Below are 11,038 nucleotides of genomic sequence, written 5' to 3'. Positions count from 1 at the left end.
AAACAAATCTCAAGGTTGTATAATTTACACGTACTTCAATAATAAATGTACCTTGAATCTTGCCTGGCATGGACAAGTTAAGCTGCAAGATCTTTTCTGTGTTGTATAACTCACTGACTACTTTGGAGTTTGTGCTTTTTATACTGCTCAGGCAGCATGGAAATAAATACTTGAATATACATTGGGAGGCATTCACATATCATTTAAAATATCCTATATCGTGCAATGAAGTAGCTCCTTATTGCAGTATTGTTGACAATTTGCGCACAGCAAACTACAATTTCCAAAATATTATAATGACTAGATATTCTGCTTCAGCATTGATCCCTAGGTAACTGCTCTTCTTTGAGGGTGTCATGAGATCTCTCAAGATTACTTAAGGCATTCGGGCCTCGGCCTAAAGCAAAAGCTGGCACGGGGAGTGCGCTGCTCCCCCGGTTACTTCACGGCTAAATCTGGTGCTCAAGCCTCTGCCGTGGGACATGAGACCGCAGTTCTCCGCATCAGCAGAGACAATGCAAGGCTCAGAAATGTGAACGTGTCACGCCAGTTCAGTATTTACAACCACCCACCGTGACAGGCTGCCCGCTGGAGCCTGGAGCCTGGAACCTGGAACCTGGACCCCGGACCCCGGACCCGGTCTCGCTGGAAGCGGAAGTAGACGTGAGCGGCGCGGGACCGGATGCGGAAGTGCCTGAGGTCCGGCTGTCGGTGGGAAAGGTGTCGTTTCCCTGGGCCTCGCCTCTCGGGCCAGGATGGACCCTAGTGCCCTGGAGCAGGATGCTGTCAAATTCGCACAGATGGCTGTGAGAAACGACCAAAACGGCCGGTTCACCGAGGCCGTCTTCTACTACAAGGTGAGGCCGAGGCGCTCATCATTCTGGCCTCTGGTGCAGAATTGGGGGTCCCAGGGGTAATGTCGTGCACTGTCTCTCTCCCACCTCAGGGGTATCTCTCCCTGCCCCTCCCGGTTCGCTACAGCCTGCTGTCATGCACCGGCTCTCTTTCGCCGGAGTGGTAATCATCAGTGCAGCTGCCTGATGATGTGTGATGTTAGTTCAGCATCATCCTAATGCAAGTGCATCGACAAGATAGGTTTATTTGTTTCCCTTTCCGCAAATGTTGCCTTGAGCATCTGGGCAATCTCAGCGTTTTCTGTTTTTGTTCACATTTTAAGGTTTCCGAACTCTTTTTGCTTTTGGGTTAGTTACTGGTCGTTGCGGTTCTCACGGTGATAGTGTATTTAAAAAAAAAACAGGAGCGATAGACCGCGTTCAATCTGCAATTCAGATATGTCAACAGTTGTCAAAAAGCTGCCTGATTTAGATATTTCTTCAGAATCAGAAAATGACCAAGGGTCTTATTGAAGTGTCACATACAGTGGCATGCAAAAGTTTGGCCGCCCCTGGTCAAAATTTCTGTTACTGTGAATAGCTAAGTGAGTAAAAGATGAACTGATTTCCAAAAGGCATAAAGTTAAAGATGACATATTCCTTTAATATTTTAAGCAAGATTACTTTTTTATTTCCACCTTTTACAGTTTCAAAATAACAAAAAAGGAAAAGGGCCTGAAGCAAAAGTTTGGGCACCCTGCATAGTCAGTACTTAGTAACACCCCGTGTGGCAAGTATCACAGCTTGTGAACACTTTCTGTAGCCAGCTAAGAGTCTTTCAATTCTTGTTTGGGGGATTTTCGCCCATTTCTTCCTTGCAAAAGGCTTCTAGTTTTGTGAGATTCTTGGGCGGTCTTGCATGCACTGCTCTTTTGAGGTCTATCCACAGATTTTCAATGCTGTTCAGGTCGGGGGACTATGAGGGCCATGGCAAAACCTTCAGCTTGCGCCTCTTGAGGTAGTCCATTGTAGATTTTGAGGTGAGTTTAGGATCATTATCCTGTTGTAGAAGCCATCCTCTTTTCACATTTGGCTTTTTTACAGATAGTGTGATGTTTGCTTACAGAATTTGCTGGTATTTAATTGAATTCGTTCTTCCCTTTACCAGTAAATGTTCCCTGTATCACTGGCTACAACACAAGCCCAAAGCATAATTGATCCACCCCTGTGCTTAATAGTTGCGGGGGGGGGGGGTCTTTTCATGAAATTCTACACTTTTTTTCTCCAAATATACCTTTGCTCATTGCGGCCCAAAAGTTCTATTTTAACTTCTTCAGTCCACGGGACTTGTTTCCAAAATGCATCAGGCTTGTTTAGATGTTCCTTTGAATCTTTTGAATAGAACTTCTTGGCTGCAATGAGCAAAGGTATGTTTGGAGAAAAAAGGGTGCAGAATTTCATGAAAAGAACACCTCTCCAACTGTTAAGCACGGGGGTGGATCGATCATGCTTTGGGCTTGTGTTGCAGCCAGTGGCACAGGGAACATTTACTGGTAGAGGGAAGAATGAATTCAATTAAATACCAGTAAATTCTGGAAGCAAACATCACACCGTCTGTAAAAAAGCTGAAGATGAAAAGAGGATGGCTTCCACAACAGGATAATGATCCTAAACACACCTCAAAATCCACAATGGACTACCTCAAGAGGCGCAAGCTGAAGGTTTTGCCATGGCCCTCACAGTCCCCCAACCTAAACATCATCGAAGATCTGTGGATAGACCTCAAAAGAGCAGTGCATGCAAGGTGGCCCAAGAATCTCACAGAACTAGAAGCCTTTTGCAAGGAAGAATGGGTGAAAATCCCCCAAACAGGAACTGAAAGACTCTTAGCTGGCTACAGAAAGTGTTCACAAGCTGTGATACTTGCCAACGGGGGTGTTACTAAGTACTGACCATGCAGGGTGCCCAAACTTTTGCTTCGGGCCCTTTCCCTTTTTTGTTATTTTGAAACTGTAAAAGATGGAAATAAAAACGTTTTCTTGCTTAAAATATTAAAGAAATGTGACATCTTTAACTTTATGCCTTTTGGAAATCAGTTCATCTTTTACTCACTTAGCTATTCACAGTAACAGAAATTTTGACTGGGGTGCCCAAACTTTTGCATGCCGCTGTAGCTGACTGCATATATTTGCCTGTGCAATTTCTTTAATTAATCTATTGAAAAGTCCACACACAGGTGCTGATAGATGTCCTTTTACTTTTTGGAAGCTCAAGCCCAGAGTACTATATTTGAGTGCTCTAAATTCATATTGTGCATTCATGTAAATTGTCCTACGGTGCTTCACAGAAGTGTTATTAAATGCTATTTCACAAGGCCCTGCATAGAAAATCAGGTTGGACAACAAAAAAGCTTTAATAATGACAGAATTTAAAGGAAGGATAAAGAATGGGAGAGGCTTAATTAAGGTATTCCAGATGGTAAAGTAGATGAAAGTACGGCTACTGCAAAAGTGAAATGTTTTAAAATTGTGGTGCTTTGCAGGTCAGAACTGAAGGATGCAGATATCATAAAGATATTGGGTTACTGGGAACAAGGACAACGCAATGCTCAGCTTGTAGAGCTAATTCTTTTATGTTACTAATGGAAACGTTCACTGAATTTTAATAATTGTTTGTTTGCACTGAAGTTTGCTTGCTTTCTCACTTTTCCAGTTCTGAAAAAGAGTCATCAACTATTGACTCATTTCTCTTTCCACTGAATGTTGCAAAAATTTGCTAATTGTTTCCAAAACTTTCTGCTTTTAGTTCTAAATTATTTCATTGGTCATGAAATTCTTTGCGATATCCTGAGATCATGTAAAGTGCAACATGTTTTTTTTCTTTGAGAAGAAAAACTGCCCAAACCTTTTGATTGTGGTGGGACTATCGGAGTGCAATATCATAAAATTATTAAATCAAATTTGTAATATTGTTATCTATACCTGTTTTGCCTAGACTTGAATGAAGCCAATGGGCGGTGATGCAGTATGCTGCGGCCAAATTTCACTCATATCTTTTTGGATTACTAAGTAAAAGTTATTATCATAAAGTTGGGAAACTGGTGAGGGTTCCTTTGTATTATTTCTTTATATCTTGTATGTGGATCGTCTCAGTAATTGTGCAGGAAATGAACTGGATCAGTGCAGTAATGTGTTTTAGAATATTGAATATTCTCCAAAGTTCAAAGTAAATTTATTATTAAAGTACATGTATGTCACCATATACCACCCTGGGATTCAATTTTTTTGCAGGCATTTGCAGTAAAATACAAAGAAACACAACAGAATCAATGAAAGAACATACAAGGAATGTGGACAAACAACGTTGTACGAAAGATAACAGACAAATAATAATAATAAGTAAATAAGTAATGAGCTGTAGAGTCCCTAAAAGTGAGTCCATAGGTTGTGGAATTAGTTCAGTGTTGGGGTGAGTGTAATTACCTCTCTGGTGCAAGAGCCTGATGGTTAAGGGGTAAAGCATTCCGAGAGAGGTTTGCATGAATAAACATACGGCTATGAGTGGCACGGAGGGCTCTGGTCCAGGTACAGGTTGATGGGACTAGGCAGAACAACAGTTTGGCTCTGATTAGGTGGGCCAGTGGGTCTGCTTCTGTGCTCTAGCGTTCAACGACTTTATGACTCTATCCCAGAAATGTGCAGATTAACTGGTTTTGTTAATTGCTGCAAGTGTGTAGGTGAGTGAAAGAATCTTGGGGGGTGGGTGTGGTTTGAAGTGATGGGAACGTGAGAAGAATAAGACATTGTAAAATTGAATTCTGGAAGGCGGCACAGACTCAGTGAGATCCAAAACCTGTTTACATTGTGTATTTATTTATCATTCTATAAAAAATAGGGAGGAGTGAGAACACAGTGAAATTTGAAGGCTAGATTGACAAATTTAAATTAATCCTTGGGCTTTGACTCATGTAAAGACAGATACTGAAATGGCTTATTGGAGAGAGGAGGTAGTTGGGACGTGTCACTAAAAGGTTCAAAGTGATAAGATCAGTAGGAGGTAGTAGGAAATCTACAGAGAGTTTGGGAACAAAATCGTGAAGCTATAACAGCAAAAATCATTGGTTGTGGTAGTACAGGTTGAGAAATCTTGGGATCCTGGGCTTTGTAAATAGACGTATAAGGTGAAAAAGCAAGAAGATTGTGAAGCACGTGTTTAACTACATCTAACATTTTGCTTTATAATCAATGTTTATTGTGAAGCATATGGAGGCTTGCAAGAGTGTGCAGAAAGATTTAAGAGAATGGTTGCAGAGTTCTGGGACATGTAGGTAAGACTAGAGAAGGCCTGGGCTTGTTCAATTTCAGAACAGAGCATTTGAAAAGAAATGTATTGGTGTTGTTCAAAGTTAAGCAAATATTGGACAAAAAATACTCTTCTTGGTGCAGTTGTCAAGACCCTAAGTCAAAGATGATTAGAGAAAAGTTACAAAAGGTGAGAGAAGAAATTTTTATTATGTACTTTAATACATGCGTATTTAATAGTGATTAACATCTGGACTTCCCGGAAGGGGACCCATGGAGTAAGCTGTATTTTGGCATCGCTCCATACCCTTTACTCTTTTACATGTAACCACTCTTATTTATTTTACCTATACCTACACTAGACGATTTATATTACATTTATATCATTGAACTACGACTTTTACTTACTGAAAATGAATACCAGAGCACAAGAAGTTAAAGAAGGGAAAGGTTCCGGCGGGATCCTGGTGATCCTGGAACATCGAAGGAAGCTCCGATAACTATGGAACTAATGAAGAAACTTCTAGATGAAACAGTTAATCGAAGACTCACCGCAATTGAAGGAGTGTTGAGGTCGATGCAAGAAGATTCAAGAACATTCAGACATGAAATCGATCAACAAGAAGTCAGAATCTCGGAACTAGATGAAGATGGCTGCCAAAGAGATCGAAAAATTGAAGATCTTGATAAAAGTTTAACTTCGGTAACTCAGCAATTGGAACATTATCAAACTAAGACTATCGATCTTGAAAATCGCTCCAGACGACAGAATTTGCAAATAATCGGTTTTCCTGAAGCTGTTGAGACGGGAGATCCCACCAAATATTTCTCTAAATTACTAATGGATGTGTTTGGCTCCGATATATTGGAGGAATTCCCACTATTAGATCGTGCGCATCGTTCTTTTCGTTTTAATCCGGAGAATGTGACCAGACCAAGACCAATCATCATTCGGTTTCATTATGTCCATGATAAGGAACGAGTTATTCAAGCTGCTCGAAAGAGAGGTATGATCCAATTTCGAGAATTCAAGTTCAGGATTGTTGAAGACTACAGCCAAGATGTACTGAAAAAACAGATGGTTTTTAAACCACAGATGGCAGAACTTTATCGTCGGGGCTAGAAAATAGCGTTACTGTTTCCAGCCCATCTGAGAGCGGTTATGCTGGACAACTCGCGTAGCCTGTTTAAAAATCCAATAGAAGCCCAAAGTTTTCTGGATAATCTGCCTCTCTCTGCGGAGGATTAATTAATGTATCGTTTTGTTTTCTCTCTCGTCTTTGATTTGTATAGTTCGAAGGTTTTTCCTTTGATCTTTCAGTGTAGGTTCGCTTTATACTGTTAAATGATATTATGCTTTTCTGTTAGTGATCTTGTATATCTTACTCTTAATACTTTTTGAAAGTTATTTAGTTACAATTTTAATGCTTGTTTTCTTTCTGAAATGTTACTGGAGTATTATATTTTAAGATGGTGGATTGTTTTCTTCTTCTCCCCAGAATCCTTTCTGTCTCTAACGTCACTTCCGATCATTTATATATGGAGAATTAATATAGTAATAGGATCTAACGTTTGATGTTCTTTGAAATATGAGTAAGAAGGAACTATTCGATGCTTATAATCGTTGTAAGCTTTTTCTTACTGTTATAGCTATTTTTTTAACTTTTTTTGAATATGGGTGGTATTTCTTTTGATAAACATATTTCTTTTGGGTTGCTTTCTGGAAAGATAGGGTTAGGATTAGCTTTAGATTTAGCATTGGCCACTTTCTGGCTTTTTTCTGGGTTTTTGTGGGAGGAGGGTGGTATTCTTGTTCTTATTTTTAATTCATTTTTGCTTTTTAAATGGGCTGACCTGTAACTATCAAAATGTCTGAAATGTCATAATTTTCGGTTCCTCTTTGGACCTTTTTTCCTCTTCCAGGGTCATGAGTCTGTATTCTGGTTAACCCTTCACATACTTTATGTTCAAGCTCATTACGATGGATAAGATTATTAGTTTGGTTTCTTGGAATACAAATGGGTTAAACCACCCGATTAAAGGGAAGGAAATTTTTAAAGTATTCCATAGGATGAATGCTCATATTATTTTTGTACAAGAAACTCATGTCTGGAAAGAGGATGATCAGCGTTTTTTTTAGATTCTGGAAGGAAAAACAGTTCCACTTGAACTCACAGGCTAAAGTAAAAGGCGTTTCTATTTTTATAGATCCGTCAATTTCATTTCTGCATTATGAGACGATTTCAGATCTGAATGGCAGATTTTTGTTAATTACTGGTTTGTTATTTAACAAAAAAGTTGTTATGCTTAATGTTTATGCCCCAAATGTTGACTGTCCTGATTTTTTAAGAATCTCTTCACATCTCTTCCGAACCTAAATGACTATATGTTGATTATGGGTGGAGATTTCAATTGTTGTTTAAATCCTTTGATGGATAGATCGAAGTCCAATCAAATACTTCCCAACAAATGGGCTACCCTTATTAACTCTTTTATGACCGACTCTGGAATCTCAGAAATTTGGAGATTCTTACATCCAAATGAGAAAGAGTTCTCATTTTTTTCGCATGTATATCAGCACTATTCAAGAATTGACTTTTTTTATCGACTCTCGATTAATCCCTCTTGTTACTGGTTGCGAATATGATTTTATTGCTGTTTCTGACCATGCACCATTGAAATTATTTATTAACTTAAGGGATACATTTACTAATTCTAGACAATGGCGATTTAATACCACTTTGCTTCAAGACTCGGATTTTGTTAGGTTTATTGAGGAACAGATTAATTTTTGCTTTACAGTGAATTCTACAGAGAGTATTTCCAGTGGGACATTATGGGATACTTTTAAAGCATGTATTCGTGGACAAATTATTTCATATACTGCTGGATTAAAAAAAGCGAACTAATAATGAAATACTTAAACTGGTTGACAAGATTAAAGAAGTTGATAAGAAATATTCTATAGCTCCTAATCAGGAACTTTATAAACAGAGAGTTGAACTTCAAATAGAACATAATCTCTTATTACCATCTTCGATTGGAAGTCAATTAATCAAAACTACGAGTCAATTCTATATATATGGTGATAAAACCGGGAAACTATTGGCTAATCAATTGAAATCGGCCTTGGTTAAATGACAGATCCTTAAAATTCGTAAACAAGATGGCACTTTGACAGTTGACCAGGACGAGATTAATAAATCCTTTCAAGAATTTTATACCTCCTTATATCAATCAGAATTTCCTGATGACTCTACTATAATGCATGATTTTTTTAGGAAATCAAATATTCCAAAATTACAGTTTGGAATTACCTATTACAGTAGAGGAAATAAAGAACGCTATTTTTTCGATGAACTCAGGTAAAGCACCTGGCTCAGACGGATATACAGTAGAATTTTTTTAATTATTCTCTACTACACTGACTCCTTGGCTATGTAGTATTTTTAGGGATGCAGTATCTATAGGTATGTTACCACAATCTTTTTATCGAGCTTCTATTTCCCTAATTCTTAAAAAAGATAAGGATCCTACTGAATGTGCATCTTATAGGCCTATATCTTTGCTGAATGTGGGTTCTCAGATTTTTTCTAAAATATTGGCAATGATATTGGAGAATATATTACCTCAAATTATTTCTGCTGATCAGACTGAATTTATTAAAAATCATTACTCTTCTTCTAATATTAGGAGATTAATAAATATTGTTTACAGGCCTTCACCCAAAATTCCAGAATGTGTTATTTCATTGGAAGCTGAGAAAGCTTTTGACAGAATTGAATGGACATATTTATTTAACACCCTTGAGAAATTTAATTTTAGTTTGATATTTTTATCTTGGATTAAACTGATATATCTCACCCCTTTGGCTTTGGTATTTACTAATCAAAGATCCCCTCTTTTTCATCTATTCCGTGGTACTAAGCAGGGCTGTCCTCTTAGTCCACTACTATTTTTTTTTGCTTTGGAACCACTAGCTATTGCTATTCATGACTCCCCTAATATATTTGGCATTACCCGTGGTAATGAGACTCATAAATTATCACTATATGCAGATGACCTACTATTATATATTTCTAACCCAGGAAAATCTATTCCGGCAGTATTAACTTAGCTTGCTCAGTTTAGTAGTTTTTCTGATTATAAACTGAACCTAGGTAAGAGTGAAATTTTTCCATTAAATATGCAGGTTCCCACTTATAGAAATTCTCCATTTAGAGTGACTACTGACTATTTTACTTATCTAGGAGTTAAAATTACTAAGAGACACAAGAATCTATTCAATTTCAACCTTTTACCTTTAATTAATCAGGTTAAACAACTGATTACTAAGTGGTCCCCATTGTCTCTATCATTGATTGGCTGAATCAATGCTATTAAAATGATTATTTTACCTAATTTTTTATATTTATTTTAAACGATACCAATTTTTATTCCTAAATCCTTTTTTGATACTGTTGGTGCTAAAATTTCTTCTTATATATGGCAAAATAAAAATCACAGATTTAAGTAAAAAAATACTTACAGAAATCCAAGAAAGAAGGTGGTTTGGCATTGCCTAACCTACGTTTTTATTATTGGGCAATTAATATTCGATATTTAATATTTTGGACGTAAGATTGGAATATAACTCCAAGCCCATATTGGGTAAACCTTGAAGGCCACTCTGTACAGGGGTTTTCTTTAGCTTCCATTTTAGGAACTTCACTTCCTTTTGCACTATCTAAATTGAATAAACAAATGTTTAACCCTATAGTTAAACATACATTGCAAATATGGTTTCAATTTCGTAAATTTTTGGCCTGAATGAATTTATGTTATCAAGTCCTTTTATATCTGATTTCTTTTTTCAACCCTTGGTAATGGACCAAACCTTTTTGATATGGAAAACGAAAGGTATAATATGTTTCCGTGACTTATTTCTGGATAACTGTTTTATGTCTTTTGAGCAGTTATCTAAGAAATTTGATTTGCCTAGATCCCATTTTTTTGGATACTTAAAAATAAGGAATTTTTTGAATACTACGTTGCCTACCTTTCCGACTTCAAATCCTACTGATATTATTGATAAAATTTTAGGTTTAAATCCTTTTCAGAAGGGATTAATAGCAATTATCTATGATATAATTATGAAATTACAGCCAGGTATATCTGATAAAATTAAAAATGAATGGGAAAGGGAACTTCAACTTTGTCTACCTATAGAGAAATGGGATAAAATTTTTCAATTAGTTAGTACTTCTTCTATATGTGCTAAACATACATGAATACAATTTAAAGTAGTACATAGAGCCCATATGTCCAAAGATAAATTAGCTCGTTTTTATTCCCATATAAACCCTACTTGTGATAGATGTCACTCTGAGGTGGCCTCTTTAACTCGTATGTTTTGGTCCTGTCCTTTTTTGGAAAAATATTGGAAAGATATTTTTGATATTATTTCAACAGTTCTATGTTTTGATTTAAAACCCCATCCTATTATGGCAATTTTTGGATTGCCAATTGTAGAACATAGATCTTTGTCTTCTTCAGCCTGTCGGATGATAGCATTTGTTACTTTAATGGCCCGAGGATCTATTTTGTCGAACTGGAAGGAAGTGAATCCTCCTACATTCCAATGGCTTTCTCAAACTGTATTAAGTTTAAATTTAGAAAAAATTAGAAGTGATATTTTTGATCCTTTGGTTAAATTTGAAGAAACTTGGAAACCTTTTATGCAACATTTTCATATGATGTAATTTGACCTTTCCGAATCTTTTTTTTAACTTAAATTATATGAATAGAGGAGTAGAGTTGACGACATTACTAAACGCGTCTGATTCAAGATATTGGTCTAGCCCTGTTTTGTTCTGTTTCTTTTTGGTTGTTGTTTTCTTTTTCTTTTGGGGGTTTTTCTTTGTT

The 11,038-nt window shown here is 37.0% G+C and overlaps 1 protein-coding gene across 2 annotated transcripts in view; it reads left to right on the top strand.

The window, feature by feature from the left end:
- Positions 1–685: 685 nt before the first annotated feature.
- The window catches only part of capn7 (calpain 7), a 75,156-nt gene continuing 64,803 nt past the window's right edge, over positions 686–11,038 (top strand). For both annotated transcript variants that reach the window (XM_072283498.1, XM_072283497.1), the window contains exon 1: positions 686–857. In XM_072283498.1, the coding sequence (XP_072139599.1) occupies positions 756–857 (102 nt within the window). In that variant the 5' untranslated portion in view covers positions 686–755. The remainder of the gene's footprint in view (positions 858–11,038) is intronic.

The sequence above is a fragment of the Mobula birostris genome, chromosome 19 (assembly GCF_030028105.1).
Source record: "Mobula birostris isolate sMobBir1 chromosome 19, sMobBir1.hap1, whole genome shotgun sequence".
NCBI classification, from domain to species: domain Eukaryota; kingdom Metazoa; phylum Chordata; class Chondrichthyes; order Myliobatiformes; family Myliobatidae; genus Mobula; species Mobula birostris.
This window is presented reverse-complemented; position numbering and strand designations above follow the sequence as displayed.